Source organism: Leptodactylus fuscus, chromosome 1 (assembly GCF_031893055.1).
Source record: "Leptodactylus fuscus isolate aLepFus1 chromosome 1, aLepFus1.hap2, whole genome shotgun sequence".
Lineage (NCBI taxonomy): Eukaryota > Metazoa > Chordata > Amphibia > Anura > Leptodactylidae > Leptodactylus > Leptodactylus fuscus.
The window spans coordinates 350,616,214-350,639,672 of NC_134265.1; the positions used below are offsets into that span (position 1 = coordinate 350,616,214).

The window sequence follows — 23,459 nt, forward strand, 5'->3', positions numbered from 1 at the left end:
TAGTGGGGGGACAAGTGACCATATTTTATCTTTACCTCCATTGGGGCCGCACATTCCATGCAATATCTTAGTTGGCAACTGTTACCCGCCTCAATGTTTGTAAGTGAACACTACATTCATTGTGGTAACATGGCCCCTGAGTAACCCCACAGTTCTCTGCCTTAAAGGGATTCTACCATTAAAATCAATTTTTTTTGTCGCTCACATGTAGAAAAGGCTATTCTTCTCCTACCTTTACATGTCTTCTCCACGCCGCCATTCGGTAGAAATCCTGGTTTTCGTCGATATGCAAATGAGTTCTCTCGCAGCACTGAAGGCAGGCCCCAGCACTCAAACAGCACTGGGGGCGTCCCCAATTCTGCAAGAGAAATCTCCAGCGTCGCCTCCATCTTCTTCAGGAACGGCCTCTTCACACGTCTTCTTCCGGAGCTGGGGGTCAAACTTCTAGGCCTCCAGCCTCGGACAGAGCAGACTACGCATGCCCACAGACCACAAGAAAATGGCCGCTTACTTACTGTGTAAGCGGCCATTTTTCTTGTGGCCGTGGGCATGCGCAGTCGGCTCTGCCCGAGGCCTAGAAGTGCTGTTTGAAGCCCTATGATCCTAGAGAAAAAGGACAGTCACGTGCCCCCAAAGAAACAGGGCAACCATATGACGCTACAGAACAGGGGCAGCCAAGTGCCCCCAAAGAAATAGGGCAACCATATGACCACAGAGAAAAAGGGCATTCACGTGTCCCCAAAGAAACAGGGTAGATATGCGCCATCCCAAGAAACAGGGTACCCATATGACCACAGAGAAAAAGGGCATCTAGGTGCCCCCAAAGAAACAGGGTAGACACACACTACCACAGGAAACAGGGCACCCATATGACACAAAAAGGGAAGACACGTGCCCACAGAGAATTAGGGTTGATATGTGTTACCCCAAGAAACAGGGCAACTATAGTATCCTAGAGAAGAAGGACGGCCCAATGCCCCCCCCCCCCAAACAGGGTAGACACATACTAACACAACAAATAGGGCAGCCATATGACCTTACAGAGAAAGGAAAGTCAGGTACCCACAGAGAAACAGGGTAGATATGTGACACCTCAACAAAAGAATGCAGCCATGTGACCCCAGAGAAAAGGGCAGTCAAGTGCCCCCGAAGAAACAGGGGTAGAAATGAGTAGCCATATGTCCTAGAGAAAGGGGCAGCCGGGTGTAAATATCGGTAAGTATCCATTACATTCACTGCTCCCCAAGTAACACCACAGTTCTCTGCTTCAAAGAAGTGGCACAGGTCCTCTAAAAAACAGCACCACGCCATGCCCACATGGTACACCGCACATACATGCCTGCAAAAAAATGAGCCCATCACGTACAACCTGAGAAATTGCAAAATATCATGCCCCAGCTTAGTATCCCCAAAATACAGGATAGTCATATGACGCCAAAAAGAGGGCACTCAGGTGCCCTCAAAGAAACAGGGTAGACATGTGAACCTGAAGAAGCCCCCCTCCCTGATAGAGTAACTACTGGCAGATCTCCTGTGTGATACTGCCACCTGCAGGCCACATGAGTTATGTCTCCATAGTAGTGGGGCACTACAGGGCAGGGGGTTGGTGCCACAGGGAGGGCACCTGTCTACCATTGTGGCGTAGCTCCTTATCGCCCTCTAGAGGTGACAGTCCGCCATGTAGCGTTACTTCTACATCCATGCAGAGCATCTGGCGCTGTGTATCAGTAACATGGAGGGCTCTATATAGAGAGAAATAAATCTATCTCTGAGACGTCTATAGACAGAGGCGGAGGATGGAGAGCACTGCCCCGTCCTCACTAACATCAACACATGAGGGGACAGGTCAGCATGCTCCTCTCCTGAAATACTCTGTGCTGCTGTGGCATGATTGGTTACAGATTGTTTGCACATGGTGACCCCCAACCAGAGGAGTCTCCCTAAACTGCTATTTGATAAACCAGGAAGTCTGATTGTCTGCAATAAAATGGGTTGTCTAGGGTTAGAAAAACATGGCTGCTTTCTTACAGCAACAGCGCCACCATGTCCATAGGTTGTGTGTGGTATTACAGATCATCTCCATGGAACTAAATGACCCTGAGCTGCAATACCACACATAACCTGTGGACAAGTGTGGCACTATTTTGGAAGAAAAAAAGCAGCCATGTCTTTCTAATCTTGGACAATTCCTTTAATTTGGCCCCTCCTACAAACTACTATAGGCTCCACCCACTGTTAGCCTAGTATAAATACTGACTCCACCCACACAATTACTGGATCCGCCCTCGAGCTGCTGCTTACTTTGAGACGACTTCCTTTTGGATCCGCCCACGTACGCTATGTAACCACGCCCATACACCGCTATACGACCACACTTGCTCCGCCCATAGTTGATCATTCTCATGACTCCGCCCCTTCTGGGTTGACATTCAGCCTCAGTGAGCTAACTTCTGGCCCCGCCCACTTACTGGCAATAGCCGCCTCCACTTAGTTCTCAATCCGCCCATTTGCTGGCAGACGCCGTGCGGTTGACGTCACCTGACCACGCCTCCTCGCCGCAAGTCCCGCCTCCCGTTCGGCAGAGTCTGCGGCTGTGACATTGTGTATGTCATCAGTGTGCGCCCCCGGATTGCGTCTCTTCCCAGTGCATGGACAGGCGGTGATAGAGGAGAGCGGAGCGGGTATGTCACAGGCTGAAGTGTCTGCTGTGTATCTGCCGGGTCACACTAGAGACGGGTGAGGCTGCGTGCACACATAACCACCCCTCCCCCATATGGGGGAGGTGAGCGGAGACGGCCGAAAGTCACTGAGCCACATGTTGTTGCGCCTACCAGCCAATCAGAATTCATCTTTAATTGTCCTAGTCTGGTGGTGTAACTGTAAGCTGCGCTCTGATTGGTGCTTTCAGAGACATAGGTGTCACTAACAACCAATCAGAGTGCGGCTCTCATATTCCGAGCGCTGTTGTGGATAGTTAAGCTCAACGCTGATAGGTTTAGGTGAACAAGGCCCCGATGTGCTGTCTTTGGTAACCAATCAGAGTTCAGGTTTCATTTTCCCATTGTTGATGTGGAAATGAAAGCTGGACTGTGGTTACAGAGGCCTTCTGTGTAATCAGGGATGGTTGTGACCCCGGTCACGGCACTGTAGGGGTTAATAGAAACCTATAGTGTGTGGTTTAGGGTAGATTCCCAAAATTGCGATTGCTGATCACATGACTCATCTTGACAAGGGGGTGGGGCAGAGCTCGTAATGCAATGCAAAAAAAAAAGTGCGGTTTGTAAATGGAGTTTGGTTGTAGTTGTACGGCAGCATGGCATGGCATGGCATGGTAACAAGAGAATTGGCCCTAGATCTGTTTCCAGCTCCGGGACTGTGCTGGACCGGACAGCGGTAGTGGTTGTGTCTAATATTGCAATTCATCTCTGTTAAAGTTAAAGGGCCGAGCTGCAGTACCGCACACAACCTGTAGACATTTGTGGCGCTGTTTATTTTTTACAGTAGCCATGATATTCTAATGATATTGTAATAGTACCTTTCCTACCAAAGACATGAATGGCATATCCAGAGCTCCCACCTTTAAGACCACTAACTCCCTGGTCCAGTCAGTTACTGGAGACGTTTGGTTTCTTCCATTGTAGTCCACAGAATTTATGGAAAGGTTATGCAATTATTTCCTCGTTGTTTGTTTTATGACTATTAATCTTTTGGGTGACATTATAGGTAAATACATAGGCTAAGGGATACATGTCTGGTCACAGGGGTCCCACAACTGGGACTCCCGCTGATCATGAGAATCTTGTACCCTCTGTGCGAATAGGAGCAGTGATCCACATGGGTAACCACTGCCGAATTCATGTCTCTCGGACAGATGGATATCGCCAAATACAACACCCCATCAGTCCAATAGATGTGAATGAAGTAGTGGACAGGCATGGACACAGTCACTCTAGTCATATAGTGGACTTAGGGGGGGGCCGCCATTTGGGGTCTTAGAGGTTGAATGCCGAGCACTTTAAGGCTAAGGCCCCACATTGCGGAAACGCAGCTCTTTTTGTTGAAGATTTTGTTGGTTTTTTTTGAGCCATAGCCAAGAATGTCTACAAGAGTTACTGGAGATTAGGGTTGAGCGATCATGTTCGGAAAAGATCGGATTCCGATCGGCGATCGAGAAAATTTCATGATCGCGATCGGAATTCCGAACAAGATCTTTTTAGGTGGGATCGAGATCGGTGATTATTTCCCACAGTGCTTTGCTACTGGTCAAGCATTGTGGGAAAAGATAACAATGTTAGCCTTCACACTGAGTATACGCTCTGCTCATTCTGAGCGGAGTGTATACTCAGTGTGAAGGCTCCGCTGCGGTTCCATAGGAATGAATGGAAGCAGCCGGCACACAGCCTTAACCCCCTGCGCCGGCTGCGTCCATTCATTCTAATGGGAGACTAGCTAACATCTCTAGTAGCTACTTACCTGCAGAGATGGCTGGTCCGGTGCCCGGTGTTTTCGTTCTTCTTCGCCTCGCTGCCCCCGCCTCCCAGGTTAGTGTTTAAAGAGCTAGGAAGAAGGCGGGGCTTGTGGCTTAGGAGAGTGTGGGCGGGTACAGGGCGGGGAGACGTGACGTCTCCCCTCCCAGTACCCGCCCACACTCTCCTAACCTGCCCACACTCTCCTAACCTGGGAGGCGGGGGCAGCAAGGCGAAGAAGAACGAGAACAGCGGGCATCAGACCAGTCATCTCTGCAGGTAAGTGGACACCAGGGGGGACTAAGTAGCCAGAGGATTAAAAAAAAAAAATCCTCTGGCTACTTGGAGATTAAAAAAAATCACTACACAGCGTGTAAATTTTATCTGTGGAAACGCTTGCGTTTTCCCCATAGATTTAATAAAGTAAGAAAAACTGCAGAGAAAACTCAATGAAAAACACTGGTTCCTCTGTGTCACCCCCCCCCCCCCCCCCCCCCCTTTATAGCTGCATTCTCCTCCTTGGAGCCATAGCCTAAAATATCTTTCAGGGTATAGAATAGAACAGACCTCTGTTACATTTCCCAAGTCACCATCTTTGTCTTTGGGTTATCCAAAACCAGTGTTTGGTGGTCTGACCCTGGCCCTCCCGCCGGCTAGTTGGCATTCGGACAAGCCCAATAGCCTTTTTGCTCTTTGTCAAGAACGGCACCATGCATTGTACAGTGGCTGTGCTTGGTATTGCAGCTCAGTCCCATGCAGCTGAACAGCAACATGGCCACGTGACCAATGGACGTAACGTCACTGGCCTGAGAAGTGGATGCAGTGGAGGGCAAGAGCCGCAGCTGTTTCGAAAACAAATATCAAACCCCCCACTGATCGGATACGATGAAGTCTTGATAGGATAGTTCACCAATGTCATAGTCCTGGAAACCCCCTTTAAGTTAATATTTAACACCTTGTATCAGGAAGTGATTCAATATGACCAGTCTGGGGTATAATGAAATGTTCTGCTGCGTCTTTCGATGCAGACCATTCGAGCTTGTCCACTTTTCTTCCTCTTTCTTGTGGACTTTTTTTTCCCATTTGATTGTGTTTCTTTGCATCGCTTATGATATCGCTGGAAGACACTCATCTGCCTTCTCCATCTGCCCTTTTTCAGTACTCGATGACCCCCCTCGATGGCCAACTCACTTTGTCGAAGATTGCCAGGAGGCATTTTCCGTCCAGCTACGCTTTCGTCTGTTACTAAATGGATGAGCATTAAAACTCCAGATAAACTTGGGAGGATTAATATTCTGGCCGCTTCTTATTTCAAGAAAGTAGACAGTGACGCCGTAGACCTTCAGAATATCGACAAACCTTCAGGATTTTCCACAACGATCAATGACGATAAAAAGGGACAACCAGAGCAAGAGTACAAGTGGCCGTATGCGAAACCAACTCAAAACGCAGCTGTTTGGCTAAGACGTAAAAAGCTAGCGCTGCCCTCACCTAGTCGGGAGAAACCATCAGACAGATATGCAAAGTTGTATCGGAGAACCAAAGCCGAGAACCGTTATGATGATGTAGAAGCCTACGACAGTATGGCGGATCCACGAGGCTTCCAGCAATGTAGACCAGAGTACAAATCTCTGTGTTTCACCTCTGAACATAGTATGGACACTCCCATGGAGGAAGGTGAGACTCTTCTGCAGAAAGTGGCTTGTACTGATAATCTATCTCCAGCAGAAACTTCCGAATATTTGGAGAAACTAAGTCATCTGCCCGAAGAACGTATCGCCGGACTAAAGTCCAACAAAAGTTTTGAAAAATTATGTCGCAGCAACATTGAAAACCTTCAGCTCTACACCCACGGAGACCTGATTCGTATACTCGCCGCCTTTGTCCGACTCAAAATTCCCGCAAGCCACCCCGTACTGAAAGCTTACGAAAAAGAGTTTAGTCGTCGAGTGTGGTACCTGTCTACCAATGAATTGCTTCTGGTGGCCGATATGTGGAGATGCCTGTCGTATAGTGTCCCTAAATTTTTGGACATAATGTACAGTTATATGCACTTACGTTGCGTGGACTTAAATTTACCTCAGGCCATCCAATTAATATACATCATTGGTGAAGGAAGACGTGCCCCGGAAGAGCTGCTGGAGAAACTGGAGGCCGTGGTATTGAGATATCTCCAGGTCATCAACCTAGAGGAAATCGGTACGGTTTGCTTAGGCTTTTTTAAGACTGGTCATGGATTATCGGAATACCTAATGAGGAAATTTGGAGATATGATCATAGAGAACATCGACGACATAAGCAACTACTCTTTAGTGAATGTTCTTAAAATGTTCCGGTTCACCCGTGTTGACCATATGGACTTCTTTAAGCAAGTGGGACAGGTATCTTGCAAACGTATACCTAACATGGGCATTCAGGGTATCATGCACGTTACGCTTTCCTTCGCTTCGATGCATATTTTGGATGAAAATCTCATGAATACGGTAGCATCGGTTATTCCAGAACGAGCATCTTACTGCCGGAGCAAAGACATTGCTAAGTTGCTTTGGTCCTTTGGTATCTTGACCTATAGTCCGCCCAACGCTGACGTTTTTTACGACTCATTAATTAACGAAATCTACAAGAATCTCCAAGAATTTCAGAGCTTTCCCGAGCACTTCTTGAGTTGTCTCATGGCCCTCGCTTTCTGTCAGAGGTTCCCGCTAGATCTAATCAAGGTGGCCTTAAGCGAAGATTTTATCATTCAGTCTACTAAAATAAGCATGTTCGAGCTGAAGAAGGATCTCTTCACCATAGCCGGCAGTGTCGAGATTGAATGCCCCGAGTATACCGGACAAACCATTTCCCCCAAGCTCAAGCAAGAAGTAACAGAAATGCTTCTAGATTTCTCCAACCAGGACATATATCTGCGGGAGGAGGCTCTGGAAGCTGCGTCAATGTTAGAAATCTTGTTGGGAGGTTCGGAGTTCGTAAAGCACCACATGATCTTGCCTCACACAAGGTCGAAAGATCTTGAGATCCACTTCGATAGTCACCACAAGCCCATCCCGATAAATATTGTTAAAGCGAAACCATCGAAGAAGAAGCCCATTAGTGTTCAGGTCACCGATGATCTCATGAGTCAGTTACTGAATAAAAACTTGAAGCAAACTCCTCCCCATACCCATGATGGTCCAAAGACCAGACACGGACCTGACGGTACTACCGAAATCACCGACCGTCTGCTGTCCCAGTTGACTTCGGGAAAGAAACCTGATCAGAAACCGACCACGGAGGTGACTAAACTAGCCCTCCAGGTTACTAACCGGAATCACTATTGTTACGGACGCAAGCGGCTCTTGGGTCTCCATGACATGAAAAGGAGACAACTGCAGAAGTTGGGTTATGTGGTGGTTGAGCTGCCGTATTGGGAGTGGTACCCTTTAACGAAATGTTCGCGATCGGAAAAACTTTCGTATCTGCATTACAAAGTTTTCGGGTCTCTGGGATGTACGAGGTGATGGATAATGGCGGCTGTTGTTCTGGTGGCTGATCCTAAATCGGATGCAACGTTACGGGGTTCATCATTGATTTGGGCGTTGTCGGCTGTCATATTGTAGTAATAAGTTATCACATACTATCAATTAAAAAAAAATTATATCTCTATTACCTCCCCCCAACCCTGATGTTATTTACTTATTGGTTTACAATGTGAATAAAAAGGCTGCAGGGTTGACAATTCTTTTTGTCTGTTTGGTGTCATTATTTTTGGTGTTTTTTACATGCACTTAAGTCTCAAATGGAGAAGCTAAAATAATGGGGGGGGGATTTATTAAGATTGCCACATAGGCCCTAAAGGGGTGTCTTATATTGATGACCGGCTTCTTAGGATAGTTTATCAGGTGGGCGACCAACAACCAGGATCCTACAGATTGAAGGGGCCGACCGTTCGATCCCTACTCATCAGGAAGACAGGAGTTCTGAATGGAGTGGTGGTCCGGCAGCCTGTATTGCTTCATTCATTTCAATGGGAGTGTTGGAGATGGGCAAAGTACAGAGCCCTGCTCTCTCCGGCACTCCCATTGCAATACGCACCCCCTGCTCCATTCAGAACAGGAGATGACCCGGGAGGTGGCCTCAGTGGCCGGACCTGTAAGCCATCTGCTATCCTATGAAAAGGGAATTATGTGCTTTGTAGGAAAACCCCCTTCAAAAAGCCAGTGATTGAATTCCTATGGAGGTAAATGAGCCATGAACTATACAGTCCTGGAGCTAGCCAAAGGGCTAGTTCACACGGGGCACGGGGTGGTGTATTTTGGTCCTGATTTTGACGCTGGAAGCAGCATTAGAATAGAACCAAAATGCGACTGTCACAGCTTCCCAAATGAATGGGCCTAGTCCGGAGGGTGCTGCCGTGAGGCGGACACCGGGGCTGAATCCGCTGCGGATTTCGCCTGAAGAAAGGGCAGCTCGCTTCTTTTTCCCGTGAGCGGGAACATACCTCTCACGGAACAAAGGAAGCTAGCGGTCTATATAGACCTCCATTGTGAGGGAGCGGATTCTGACGTGGATTCAGCGCCAAAATCTGACCCCCTTGCCCAGGGGTGCTCACACTTCGTCAGCATGTGAGCTACTTCTTTACATGACCAAGCCGTAAGATCGACTACCCACTTCTTGTGGGCGGGGCCAGGACGGGCCTGTAGGTGGGGCGTGTCTGTGGGCGGGGCCGGGTAGATCCCTGGACACTGGCAGGCTGGGGCTGCAGCAGCCCCGCCTGCCGGTGTCAGTAGATGACTCAGCCTGCGCTGTGAAGAAGTAGCACCCCGGCCCCCTCCATCCCTAAGAGCGGCCTGCAAATGCTTGTTCACAGCGCAGGCTGAGAGTCATCTACAGACACCGGCAGGCGGGGCTGCTGCAGCCCCAGCCTGCCAGTATCCAGAGATAACTCTCAGCCTGCGCTGTGAAGAAGCAGACAGCGGGGATCCCTGGCTGCATCCCGCGATCGACCCATACGTCCATTGTGATCGACCAGTAGATCGCAATCGACGTATTGGGCACCCATGCCCTTGCCCCTTGTGAACGTGCCCAAAGTAAAGCATTGGAGTCAATGGGAGCCCTGTTCAGCAGCAGTCACATCCACATTTATCCTGGCTCTGGTCATGCTGAATGTACAGAGGGTTGACACGGACCCCCCATCCTCGCCTCGTGGCATATGTCCTGGGGTTGTAAAAGAATAACAGAAATAATCTAGCTGCTTCCTTTCCAAAACTGCACCGCTCCTGCGCACGTGTTGTGTCCAGTATTGCAGCTCAGCAACATTGTAGTGTGTAGGGCTAAGTTGCAATACCAGAAACTGCCTGTGGGATGGTGTGACACTGTGCTTGGAAGAAAGCAGTCTTATTTTTCCTAGTATTTCCTTGTTAAATACTGAAGTAATGGTCCACTGAGCCATCAGAGATTGACCTGGAGAAGTTTATGTCATGTATAAGGTTATGAGTGTTTTTGGAGATCTGTCCAAGAAATACATTTTTTTTCAGGGCGTCCAGAGACTGGTATAGAGACTTATTAGACCATGCACGCCCTGCTAAGAATTCTGGGTAAGGAATACAAAGAAGTCCTCATTGGGGAAAAAAACCCAAAGAATTTGCTCCTAGCGCCACCTATTGGAAGGGAGCTTCCTATAGATTAATACCTGGTTTAGGGTATAAGAATTGGAGGAAGTTTTTGAAATTTGTTTCTTGCTATATCCTGGACTGGCCACCAGGTGGGGCAATTGGTCTTTATAACTAGTCGTCACTTGAATATTTTTCCCGTCTTTTGGTATCGAGAGCAGCACCACTGCCCTAGTTCAGTACAATGTGGCGGGGCCGTGACGGACGGGGCGGGGGTCCTACAAATGATAGTGAAGCCCATGCTTGACCGTTGTCATAGTCATTGTTTGACACTTGACTTTGTCTAACACTCTTTATATGTCTCCTCCATGTAATAGTGACTATAACGTGGCCCCATGTCAATCAGACCAACGTCGGCCCACTAAGCCCCAGATCTAATGTAGACTCCCTTGATCCTCAGGTGTTGCTACGTGGAGACCTAAGAATATCGGTCAGGATGGTTGTGAACCTCTGCCTCCCCCAGTTCAGACCACGGGTCTTCTGCAATAAGGTAACTTTTTGGCTTTTACTTTCCTGATTATGAAATTATGAATATTTGATCCAATGACAAACTGAGCGTCCACCTCTTTCACCAACGTGATATTTGGGCCTCTCCGTTATTACACGATCTGCAATATTACCAGGGTTACATTGTTACGTATAGGAACCGCCCGCTGCTATTATTATACTCTGGGGACAGGTCATCATTATATAATTAGTGGGGGTCCGACAGCTGGTTGAAGAGTATGTGGTGTTCAGGTGAGCACTGTGACCTCTTACCTGCAGACCAAGAACAGTGCCGTACATTGTATAATGGCTGTGCTTGGTATTGCAGCAGGCTTCAGCGCACAGCCAGCACTGCTACATCTGAGATCGGACCACAATGGAGACTGCTGTGGACCGATATTAGACTCCGCCTCCTCCGGCAGAACCAGCGTTGATTGGCCAAATGCTGTACTCTGTATGGCATTCGGCCAATCAACGCTGGCCAATGCATTCCTATGGGAAAAAGTCAGCTCCCACATATCGCAAGCTGACAGGGATCCCGACCATACAGAGCCCCAAAGAGTTGGGTGAGTAACTAACCCTGCCTGTACATCTGCCCCTGTCTCTCAGTCACATAGTTCACAGTCTCATATGACCTGGATATTAAATCCACCATTCGTGTAAATTGGAGGTCACCTGATTTAGCCAGCCAATTACTTTTTCCGATTTTTTTTTTCGATGCCTCCGCTGTCGTAGTTCCTGTCCCACCTCCCGTGCACAGTTATTGGTGCAAAAAAAGCGCCAGGGAAGGTGGGAGGGGATACGAATTTTTAGTGCGTTTGCCTCGTGATATTCGATTGGAATCGATTACCTTGAGCAGCCTGATATTCGATCGAACGCCGTTTGCTCATCTCTAGTCCCTATACGTTATGGAACTTTTGGGGACGTCCTAATACTAACTATTCCTAATACTACGCTAATTGGTTGAAAGGGAGAACTGAGTTTAAAAGATTTTTCTTCATAGAGACTGATGGAGGTCAAGAAGCCATCCATCTGAGCACAATACCCTTCCTAGTGTAGAACAAGGAATCCCTCGAGAACACTCTAACCTGGTACAGCCAGATCTTCTCATCCAGTATGCCAAAGAGACAGACTTCTGGGGTTAGGGGTATCTGCTTATTCAGAATTTCCTTCTGGAGATCCACAACCCCCCTCCAAAAACAGTGTACAACTGGGCATCATGTGCCAAAAGTCCAGCTGCGGACAGGGACATCTAAGATATCCCAGATGAGGCCGTCGATCCATTCTGTGTAAATAGAAGGGGTAGGAAGCATTGATGAATAATGTTAGGTGTGAATTAATTTATTAACTGAAGGCGTCGCATGTTGGGATGACTCAAGAACTTCCTGAAATGTCTCCTTTGTGAGGGCCAGAATATTGGTACGCCAGCACACCAAGACAGGAGCATCCGACAAGGACACCTTGACCCGAATCAAATGTGCGTCAGTATTGGAGATGAACCCTTTGGGCTTCCGTGAGCGGAGCACACCTATGAGAGGGTAGTCAGAGATCCTACTCAGCTATTGAGGAAACGGAGAGGAGAGAGCATGTCGTGCACCCCTTGAGTATAAAGATCACCCAGGGTAGATATACCATATCACGATCACGACTGAGCCCCGGGCAAGTCAAACGGCAGCCAATCTTTAATTGATGACCTTAGTGTAAAGTAGGCCATCAGCTGATAAGCCTAGAAAAACACTTCATGTACCTTGAATAGGGTTGAGCAATTGGGATCGGGAAAGATCAGATCCCGATCAGCGATCAAGCAAATGTCGCGATCAGGATTGGCTGGAAATGATCAAACTCTTTCCACTCTCTGAAGCCATTTTGTATCTATGGACAGCACTTCCCTAATAACAGGGAGCGAACTGAAAACTAGATAGAAGAGAGACACCTAGTGGCAAGAACATTAGACGGGTTTTTCAGGCAGAAAGCAGCACATTTTTAATTTACTTTTTGTTTCAGAATGACCTGCTCTACAAAACTATTAGTGACTAGAAATGAGCGAACACTGTTTGGATCAGCCGATCCGAACAGCACGCTCCCATAGAAATGAATGGAAGCACCTGGCACGCAGACTTTGCCGGCGGCCGGCCGCTTAACCCTCCCGCGTGACGGCCGCTTCCATTCATTTCTATGGGAGCGTGCTGTTCGGAACGGCTGTTCCAAACAGTGTTAGCTCATCTCTATTAGTGACCATTTAACTGGGTTCCTTTTTGGTGGGATTCTCCCTCACAATCCAGTTCTGGCGTTTGCGCAGAGAAGGGAGAGTTTACCGGCCTCCTTTTGGGTACTGCTGTATGCTTTAGCTGATAGGGTTTAATGTGCAGATAGGTGGGGATCTGATTACTCGGGTCCACCCTCCCCAAATCAGGAGAACGGGGGAGTTTTGCCCATGTCCTAAATAGAGCTTTGATCGGACCAATGTGTGCAAAACTCCATGCATTTCAATTGGAGCACTGGGGATGACTTCAGCTGTTCCATTGACATGTACATGTGCTTCCCCGACCAGTCCCTTATTCTCCTGATCGGTGGGGGTCCGAGTGGTCGGTTCACCCGCAAACTGCAAGTTATCCTCTACCATATGGTTAGGGGGTAACTTAAAAGGAAACTGTACATGACCTACACAAAGCCCTTTATTATCTACACAATAATCTATTTTCTTTCCTTTGTATTTCCCATATATCTTTTTCTCCTTAGATCAGTGCCGATGGCTACGAAGTGGAGAATCTGGTCTCTGAAGACCTCGCTAAAAGGAATCGTGGTTTTCGCTGTGAATATTTCATTAAGCCCCCTATACACATCACCTTCTCGTTTCCATTTAACATAGATATATGTAGGATTAATATAGACACCTCCTCTGGGGGGCACCAGCACTTTTCAGGAATGGACGTTTATACAGCTACCTCCACCAACAAAATGTCTTGGAATAACCACGAGGTGAACAATCCGGATATGGTTGGCCAAGCGCTGGACAAAGAAATCTTTGCTATGGTGGGGAAGGTTGTGCTAAAAAATCAAAGCAAGGCTACGTTTAATAACCGAGGCTTCAAGCCGAGACACCCGTTCCATCAAACCGATAACGTGATGTCTTACCACGGATCGTCTTGCCAAGATCTGTGGAATAAGGGGCAACACTCTCTAAGTAACGTTACCCACCTGAAGATCTGCGTGACGCATGTGGCTGGGGGTACGCCTTGTAGTATAAAGAGGGTGGAGGTGTGGGGACAGCCTGCTAAGACTTGCCCTAAGGAGGTGGTGGAAAACGTTTACCAAATCGCTTGTCTAAGTCTTCCTCACGGCTTCGGGCAGCAGTGTCCCACGTCGCCGATGGAAAGTAACCACATGTCTTATAGCAACTCAGAAAATACACAGCACAGTATGAGCGAGCTCGCCAGTATTCTGCAAGAGGTCCCAGAGGAGTTTCTGGACCCCATCACACTGGAGATCATGACTTTCCCCATAGTCCTTCCATCGGGGAAAGTCATTGACCAAAGCACACTCGATAAATGCAACCAAAGCGAAGCGTCATGGGGCAGGATGCCAAGCGACCCATTTACAGGGGTTCCTTACACTCCGCACTCCCAGCCTCTCCCTCACCCTTCACTCAAAGCTAGGATAGACTACTTCCTCTTACAGCACAATATTCCCGGCTCTACGCTCCTGGGAAGAGCACGCGTTGGTGGCCCGGTCACTCCTTCTGCCATAGCTTTGTCCTCCATGAAGCGGAAGGTGGAATGGATGGAGGATTCGGCCAACGATGGTGATAATGTAGACACCTACTTCTCAGCGGTGAGCGGCCTCTCGTCTACCTCAGTGTTTGGAACGAAGAAGATGAAAACGGAAAATGATGGTCACATGTCACAGATGGATTGTTCAAATTCAGGTATTCTCAACGCTCTCGGCGTTCACACCACCATTGCATGTCCAATATGATAGGGCATATTAAAAATAAACAAAAACAGACACCCATTATAACGACTTTAACAGACACTAACATCACTTTTTTTTTTTCGTTCCGCTTTCTGAGCATGTGTAGATAAAAACAGACCGAAATAACGGACCGTGTAACGACCATCTGTTACCATCTATCCGTTAGATGTTACAAATGAATGGACGCTTAACATCCGTCATAAGTCCGTTATTTTCAACAGACCCAAAAGTCCTGCACCCTGCGTTATGTCTGCCAAAATAACGGGCCTGTGATGGATTTGGTTAAAACGGGCAATAGATCAAATCCCATTGAAATCAATGGAATTCTTAAAGGGGCTCTATCACTGGATTTTCGCCATTTTAGATAAACATATGCCTATATAGCCGTTAAATAGTCTATTCAAGTCCTGCTAATCGATTGTTAAAAGACCCCCCCGTTTTAATGAATTACCTTTTAAACATATATGTAAATGAGGCCTCCGTGCACCGTGGGCGTTCCCGTGCACCCCTCACGTCATACTCTGTTCATGCCCTCCTCTGTGGTTTTTCTATGTAAGTCCCTCCTCCTTCTTTCGATTTACAGCCTCACAACTGTCTGCTCCCTGCTTCTGGAAAAGGAGCTGTGATGATGTCACTACTGCTCTGTGATTGGCTTGTCCCTGTGATGACATCACTACAAGGTCCTTCACCGTCTTCTAAGTAGTGATCTATACAGAGCAGGGGCTTCAGCTCTCTGTGTCTATCATATCATAGATCTACTGTGTACATGGAGATCTATGATAGACACAGGGAGCTGCAGCCTCTGCTCTGTATAGATCACTACTTAGAAGACGATGAAGGACCTTGTAGTGATGTCATCACAGGTCCTGTGCCACTAGCAGGCAAGAGACAGTTGTGAGGCTGTGAATCCAAAGCAGGAGGAGGGACTTACATAGAAGAACCACAGAGGAGGGCGTGAACAGAGTATGACGTGAGGGGTGCACGGGAACGCCCACGATGCACGGAGGCCTCATTTACATATATGTTTAAAAGGTAATTCATTAAAACGGGGAGGGGGGGTCTTTTAACAAATGATTAGCAGGAGGTGAATAGACTTTCTAACGGCTATTCAGGCATATGTTTATCTAAAATAGCGAAAATCCAGTGATGGAGCCCCTTTAAGATCTGTTAGTGTCCGTTGTTAACATTTTATGACAGATGCCAGCAATTGCAGTGTGAGCGCCCCCTTAGGGCAAGTGTAAAACGAGAGGAAGGTGATTGGCTGCCCCTTAGCCCTTTCTTACGTGATATTGGGTTGGCCTGTTGTCAGATCCAGGAACATTTTGTGCCAGAGCTGGAAATGAAATAGCTCAAGTGACTGCGAGTTCACTGGTCACAAGTTGTTGGGTACCAGGGACGTCACCGGTATTCAACATGTGATTTCTGTGGGCAGGAATTGTCCATAGCAGTCACCAGAGCTCTTCACTGGGCATGAGGTGGAACTGGGGACCCAATGCCAGGACCAAAGGTAGGTGTGTATCGCTTGTACTGGCTCCACTAACATGAAGGGTGGGTAGAACCAACCTTTTCACGTCTGGCCTAAGTGGGGTTGTTATGAGATATATTGATTTGTCTGATGACATCATCAGACAGGTTATTAAGTGTGAGTGGGCTGCCCTGCCTCACGTGATCCACCAAATGCTTTGCTCCTCCACATTTCCACAAGATATTTAAGTGCCAAGCCGGATAATGTAGACTTCTAGAGCGCTTCATACAATAGTTTTTTTTTGTTTTTGTACTCTAGAGTCAATATCCCATGAACAGAGACTGACACAAAGCCTAGACCAGGCTCTCACCGCCGCCTTGGGCTCCATGCCGTCATACACAGCCAAGTTCATGAAGAGTCCACAGCAAGACTGTCACATGGAGGGCGCCGGGAACCCACCCTGGGCCACAGCCTCGACTTTTACTGGTATGGTGCTAGTCAATGGATTAGATCATTACTAGGCTAGGAAGGGGTTAAGATTCTGATTCTGTATAGACTTCAGTTTCCCCCCCCCTTTTAACCCTTTTGTGCCCGTCCTCTCTTTATCCCGCAGAGCACACTAGGAGCGGTGGCGTCCAAGGCTGCACGTCGTGTATGAGGACATTTTCGGCCTACTGTAAAACCGAACCCATTTACCAGCTTTCTTGCGGCCACCTCATGTGTCGCCCTTGCCTGGCTGAGACTCAGAAGTCGCACTCTGTGGTCTGCAGGAGTTGCAATCGGACCGTCGCCACCCGTGATGTGCTGAGGGTCCACCTGTAGATGGCGCACAGACCAGAGGGGCCAATCACGTTCAGCTTCCTTCCGGGACATAATGCTTAAACGGGACACAACCTTTGCTGCTAATCTCTACAAACTTGTGCATATTTATTTAGAAAGGTCATATTAGGAGTTATAACGGGCGCCGTAGCCTTGGCGTCTCTGCTGTCTTATAGCTGTGCTAGTGAAAAGCCCAAAAAAAAGTCTAGGTTTTGTGTTTACAATGGGATTCCATAATGCGTTACCTGAAAACATGAACGTCTGCTGGGTCCTGATTTGGAATTAAGTGCAATTGTGTATTGTGATCCTTATGCTTGTCCTCCTCGGTGCCTGGTTCGTTCCCCGCGTGGTTCCAGTAAATCTACAGGCCTCGTATAGGCATCTGTTGTGCCCTACTGGGCACCAGAGCATTTCTGTGGTTTTATAATGGCCGTACTTGGGCAGCCCCTGCCCTCGTCTTCCTTCCTTATTGCGGATCTTAAATTGACGTCAATCGTATTTAAGGAATGGAGCTCTGTTTAAGGTTCGGAGCAATACATGTAGGCTTGATTTGTATATGCCCATCGCATCACATGATACATTAGTTCTGTAACATGGCGGCCTCCATTCAGTAGTGAAACATCTCAGGTACTTGATCAAGATTTGAGGTTTTTTTGTGGAGGTGTCACAATTGTCCGCATCCCAAAACTCGCTTTCTTAAAGGGCTATTCTGGAACGTGATGATCTATCCTTAGTCATCAATATGTGATCAGTGGGAGTCTGACATCCGGGACTCCTGCCGATCAGCGATCTGAAGAGGTTACGGCCTCTTCCCTGTGGTGAAGACGTTACAATAGAGTCCCATTCCAGTGGGTGCAATACCCATGATATGTACCACAATGAGCTTGGTATTTGGATAAGAGACTGCAGTATTCACCCAACTGTGGCGGCCTCCTCAACCAAATTATTGGTGGAGGCCTCTTAAGAATAGGTCATCCATTGGTATGTCCTGGAGCAGCCCTTTAAAAGCAATCAAGTGACGGAGGATTGTAAAAACTTAGTTCATATTGCCAAGCATTATATGACTATCCTTTACATGGGTCACCAAAAGTAAATTGTTGGGGGTCCCTGCCAATAAGCTGAGTGAGGGGCCCATGGCTCTTGCTTTTAACACTGCATTCTCTTCATTGCTTGCCAGTCACAGTCCATACTTTTATTCCTAAGCTGCAATACCAGGCATAGCCACTACTAAAAGTATGGCGTTATGGTAAACAATAAAGAAGCGGTGGCACTTGCTGGAGCGTTGCGGCCCTTACAGGAACCAAATTGGTGATGGTGTCAGGAGTCAGGCCAAGTACGTTCTTTCCATGCTCCATTAACTTCAATGGAAGTTGGGGGGGGGGGTAGTTGCGTTCCGATTTTGCGGAGCATCAAACTCTTGATCAGAAGAACCTCAGGCTGCCACCGACTCGCATATATTACTCCTTTTTACGTAAATCCGTGAACACGGTCTCGTGAGAACTGAGAGCCGCCCATATTGGAAAAAAATGCAAAAAAGATGTGTTTGGAGCGATACAACATGAAATACACAGTGCGACAGAAAATGAAGACGTCTACGATTCCAGCCTGTCCTTCGTTGGTCTGTTGGAGATAATCGCTGTAAAACTATGTGATGCCTGGAGTGGCCCTTTAACCCTCGAACCCTTGTACATGACCCTCACTGTGCTTTCTTAGACTATAGCTATGAATGAATGTAAGACACTTACAACTTTTTTTTTCCCCTTCCCAATGAAATGATTTTGAAGGTACTCTATTTTTGGTCATTTTGTACATATGGGCCCCCCAGTGCCCGTTGCCATAACACTGTGCAAGCTTCTAGTTTTGTAGCTGGTTTACGCTTCACTAGGGAGGCCGACCGTCGCAGAAAGGTCTGGTGTTCTCGCAATTATTTTTAGCCAGTCATCGTTAAAAAACTATCTGCCAACTTTTTGGACAGGATAGGTGAAAATGAAATGTAACCTTTGGTTCATATCGAACATTCACAGTAACAAATCTGTGATCCCTCTTGAAGAAATTCATGCTATCAGCCATGAAGAACTGAAATTTTTGAAAAATTAATTTTTTCATGCAATCCAATTTCCCTTTTTTTTTTTTTTTTTTCAAAAACACGCGTCCGAGGATCTATACGATTTATCTAGAATGGTCTATGGCTGACTACGTACAGTATTCAGTATCCTGTGTAATGTGAATATTTACAGATCTCTCCATCATGGCCCTTTCTGAAACGTAAAACCAAGCTCGTTGGATTATATGGATGCAAGTTGGGCAAACCTATCATAAATGGTTTCAGTAAAGTTCCTTAATGTGTCTTTCAGGATATTTGTCGGAACCGAAATTGCCTGTTTCTTGTGCCTTTGTGTAAGTTAAACTGTAAAATTTCAAGCCAACGTTAACATGGGCCAAATACTTTCACAAGCACCTTCTTGTCCTCACCACGATCTAAATAATCCACTGACGGGTGAATAATCTGTGTCAGAACATGTAGTATATTCTAGTAGAAATTGGAGAACAACAGCTCATTGATGTAACGTATGCCGCATTAAAGGTTTGGTAAAATTTGTGAATGTTGTGTGTCTTATTTGTCTTCTTTGGCTTTGATGGAGGTGCCAGTATGGACTGACTTATTGGCAGGCTGTAGATATATAGAGATGTATCCAGTGGGATGCTGTGCTGCAAAGCTAAAGGAATTGCCAGTGGGATACTTGGCTGTAGAGCCAGAAGTATTACCAATGAGATGCCAGGCTGTAGCACTAGAGGGGCAGCCAATGGGATGCTGGGGGCTAGGTCTAGAGGTGTAGCCAGTAGGATGATAGGCTGTAGGGCTAGAGGTTTAGTCTGTAGAATGCCAAGCTATAGAGCCAGAGGTATAGCCAGTGTTATGCCAGGCTGTACAAGTAGACATATAGCCAGTACGATGCTGCACTGTAGAGCTAGAGGTATAGCCAGTAAGATGCTGGGTTGTAGAGGTGTAGCCAGTAAGATGTTGGGCTGTAGAGGTATAGCCAATGGGATGCTGGGCTGTAGAGCTAGAGGTATAGCCTGTAGGATGCTGGGCTGTAGAGCTAGAGGTATAGCCAATGGGATGCTGAGCTGTACAGCTAGAGGTATAGCTAATGGGATGTAGAGCTAGAGGTATAGCCTGTAGGATGCTGGGCTGTAGAGATATAGCCTGTAGCATGCTGGGCTGTAGAGATATAGCCTGTAGCATGCTGGGCTGTAGAGCTAGAGGTATAGCCAATGGGATGCTGGGCTGTAGAGCTATAGGTATAGCCAATGGGATGCTGGGTTGTAGAGCTAGAGGTGTAGCCAATGGGATGCTGGGCTGTAGAGCTAGAGGTATAGCCAATGGGATGCTGGGCTGTAGAGCTAGGGGTATAGCCTGTAGGATTCTTGGTTGTAGAGATAGAGGTATAGCCTGTAGGATGCTGGGCTGTAGAGCTATAGGTATAGCCAATGGGATGCTGGGCTGTAGAGCTATAGGTATAGCCAATGGGATGCTGGGTTGTAGAGCTAGAGGTGTAGCCAATGGGATACTGGGCTGTAGAGCTAGAGGTATAGCCAATGGGATGCTGGGCTGTAGAGCTAGGGGTATAGCCTGTAGGATTCTTGGTTGTAGAGATAGAGGTATAGCCTGTAGGATGCTGGGCTGTAGAGCTATAGGTATAGCCAATGGGATGCTGGGCTGTAGAGCTAGAGGTGTAGCCAATGGAAGAGCGAGATTGCGATCCTGTTGTATATAGTACTTGTGTGACCACATCTGGAATACTGTGTCCAGTTATGAATACCCTACCTAGAAAAAAATTAAATACAACTGATGGAAAGGAGGGCTACAAAAATAGTGAAGGGTCTGACGCATAAAACCATATCAAGACAGGCTTAAGGCTGAGGCCCCACGTTGCAGAAACGCAGCTTTTCTTTGCTGCAGTTTTTGAGCCAAACCCAGGAGTGGATTTAGCAAAGAAGAGAAGTATAAGAACTTCCTAGATATTTCTCATTTCTTTTGAAGCCATTGGTTTTGGCTCAAAAAACCGCCGCAAAATCTGCAACATAAAAAGCTGCGTTTCCGCAACGTGGGGCCTTAGTCTAAAGAACATAATCTGAAAAGGGGAGGGGGGGGGGAACATAACAAACTTGCAAATGTACTACAGGGCAAATATTTTGAAGGGAAGAACTCAGAAACACGTTGGCACAATCTGAAATTTGGGGGGAAGATCAGAAGTAATCTCGGGAAGGAGTAGTTGAGGCTTGGGACAAGCGACACATGAAGTGAATGTGAGCATGCCTAGGATAACCACATGTCTATCCTGAGATAAAATGGAAATCATATATGAGCGGACTCGATGGACCATGTGATACCAGTTTTCTGTATTTTGGTTAAAAGTTTTGCAACCAATGCTCAACTAGCTGAGTAGTAACGTGATGGATCACAGCAATACAACTGTTGGGCTAGCAAGAAACTTAACGTGTTGGCTGGGTCAAAATTTGCCCAAACGCATATACAGGACACCTACAGAGCTCTTGTAGAGGCCATGCCTCAAAGGATCAGAGGTGGTCAGGGGCACCAGGAAGAACCTATACCTATATCCTGACATGTCGATTAGTAGATACTTCTGGAATATCTCTTCTTATAAATCTGTGTTGTCCATTCCTCTGTTGTCCTCCTGAATACATAGGACTAACTTGACAACTGGGAATTACATCTTGTCAAAGGGGGTGTGTCCTTACATTGTCTAATAATGGCAGTGGTGATTGGACAAGGCTTAAAGGGGCCCTCAGCTTGTAACACAACTTAGAGCTGCAAGAAAAGATGCTTCAGAATAGTTATTTTATGGGCAATACAATTATTTACCAAAAAGATATGTGATAAGTTCTCTTTAAAGGGGATCTTTCACCCCCTTAACTAACTCCAGCTCTTTGCATCCTTGAACAGTTGCCGCTCCACTGATTCGTGTGCATTTGGAATTTTTTCTGTAGCCCCCACCATTCCTGAGCAATGCCCTATATGCTTCTTAAGATATCTATTTTCAGGTGGGCGGTCCCAGACTACCTTCTCCACTCCAGGACCGCCCACCTGTCAGTAATTAGGATATCCAGTGCTGAGACTAACAGCTTCGATTTCTCAGGAATGGCAAGGGTTAGAGAAAAAATTGCAACTGAGCTGGAATCTGTAGGTCGGTGGCTATTAAGTGATGCAAAGAGGTGGGTTTGGTGAAAGGTCCTTTTAAGTAACAACTTTGGAGTTTACTGAAGGCCTGTGTAAATTCAGACACTTTAAGGATAGCAGAGTAGTGCAGAGACATGACCCCGGCTGGAGAGACATAGTTACACCTGATGTTTGTCATCAACTGTTGTATAAAACGATGAGTAACATTTACGGATTTTCTTGTAACCGGGACGCAAACATCACGCCTCCGCTGCTGCCAGGACGCCTGTCAACTTGTCATTGGTGGCGTTTTTTACGTAAAATGCGAGATTTGAAGGAAATATTTGCATAATTTTGCTGCTCCCGGAACTGCCCTTAACCGTCTCCAGAAGCTGTCATCAAATTAGTGTCATATAATGGCCACGTGAATAATACCGCCATTGTGCGAGCGTCCTATTACGAAGAATGAGGGATGAGCATGGACTTTGAAGAATCTTTATCCTTTGTGTCAATCCTTTGTCTACTACTCCCAATCTTGAAGAAAGAGGGGGGGACTTGCCTTTGAAGTGGTCAATACAGTAGATGTAATAATTTCATTACTATAATAGCCCGCGCCTGTGACTGATTCCTTTATTCCCATATCAGGACCTTCACTTTTCTTCCGTCTGGACCTTCCTTGTCTCGTCTTCATTGTGTTTGTACACACAGTAATAATAGTGAAGTCATTGATTCTGGAGGTAATTCATGACACACACGAACACGGGTGATTATAATAATATATTACTTACATCAGCCTCCCGCTCTCCGGGTTTCGGAGTGTTCTCCTCAAGCGTAAAGGTAACACTTGGACAAGCTGTAGACCTTGTAAACTTGGCCTAGATGGTCTTAAGATGCACCAGATTTATCACAGTGACTGATACTGGATGATAAATAGGACGACCATCTTGTCTAGTTTGTACCACTTACGTGTTGGCTTAGTTGATACTAAAGATCAGTGACCCGATTCAGAATGAACAGGATACAACTAGAATTTTCCAAAAGTCCAAAATTCGACCCAAACTTGAAACCTGAAATGACCCCATCAAATACACTTGTGCTAAAAAGTTTACATACCCAGGCAGATTTTTTGGCCTTTTTTTCAGAGAATATGAATGATAACACAAAAACTTCTCCACTCACGGTTAGAGGTTGGATGAAGCCGTTTATTGTCAAACATCCACTAGTTTTGGATGAGGCTCTTTACTTTCTCCGATGGTAATGCCGCCCAATCTTCTTGTTCCTGTAAATTCTTGGGCTGTCTTGCATGTCCTGCGCACTTGAGATCTCCTCAGAGTGGCTCAATGATATTGAGGTCAGGAGACTGAGATGGCCACTCTAGAACCGTCACTTTCTTCTGCTGTAGCAGAAGACAGGTCGAC

The 23,459-nt window shown here is 46.8% G+C and overlaps 2 protein-coding genes across 4 annotated transcripts; both read left to right on the forward strand.

Annotated features, from left to right (window-relative positions):
- The first annotated feature begins 2,591 nt into the window (after window positions 1–2,591).
- Window positions 2,592–8,073, forward strand: FASTKD5 (FAST kinase domains 5). 2 transcript variants are annotated; one of them, XM_075261759.1, is made up of 2 exons: window positions 2,592–2,681; window positions 5,626–8,073. In XM_075261759.1, exon 2 carries the CDS (start codon window positions 5,645–5,647, stop codon window positions 7,964–7,966), a length of 2,322 nt encoding a protein of 773 aa, XP_075117860.1. In that variant the 5' UTR covers window positions 2,592–2,681; window positions 5,626–5,644; the 3' UTR covers window positions 7,967–8,073. The 2 variants fall into 2 exon arrangements, with proteins under 2 accessions (XP_075117860.1, XP_075117862.1); XM_075261761.1 differs by having other exon boundaries at window positions 2,673–2,736; window positions 5,626–8,039.
- On the forward strand, window positions 2,623–19,457 carry UBOX5 (U-box domain containing 5). 2 transcript variants are annotated; one of them, XM_075261766.1, is made up of 5 exons: window positions 2,623–2,681; window positions 10,518–10,607; window positions 13,343–14,528; window positions 16,359–16,526; window positions 16,654–19,457. In XM_075261766.1, the coding sequence occupies exons 2-5, from the start codon at window positions 10,554–10,556 to the stop codon at window positions 16,860–16,862; spliced, it is 1,617 nt and encodes a 538-aa protein (XP_075117867.1). In that variant the 5' UTR covers window positions 2,623–2,681; window positions 10,518–10,553; the 3' UTR covers window positions 16,863–19,457. The 2 variants fall into 2 exon arrangements, with proteins under 2 accessions (XP_075117867.1, XP_075117868.1); XM_075261767.1 differs by having other exon boundaries at window positions 2,651–2,736.
- The last annotated feature ends 4,002 nt before the right edge of the window (window positions 19,458–23,459 follow it).

Excerpts from the sequence above, each read along its gene's own strand:
- FASTKD5 (XM_075261759.1), top strand. The coding sequence starts at position 5,645 with ATGGCCAACTCACTTTGTCGAAGATTGCCAGGAGGCATTTTCCGTCCA.
- UBOX5 (XM_075261766.1), top strand. The coding sequence starts at position 10,554 with ATGGTTGTGAACCTCTGCCTCCCCCAGTTCAGACCACGGGTCTTCTGC. Across the intron at positions 10,608-13,342 it reads CACGGGTCTTCTGCAATAAG|ATCAGTGCCGATGGCTACGA; the intron begins GTAACTTTTTGG and ends TTTTCTCCTTAG. Across the intron at positions 14,529-16,358 it reads GATGGATTGTTCAAATTCAG|AGTCAATATCCCATGAACAG; the intron begins GTATTCTCAACG and ends TTTGTACTCTAG.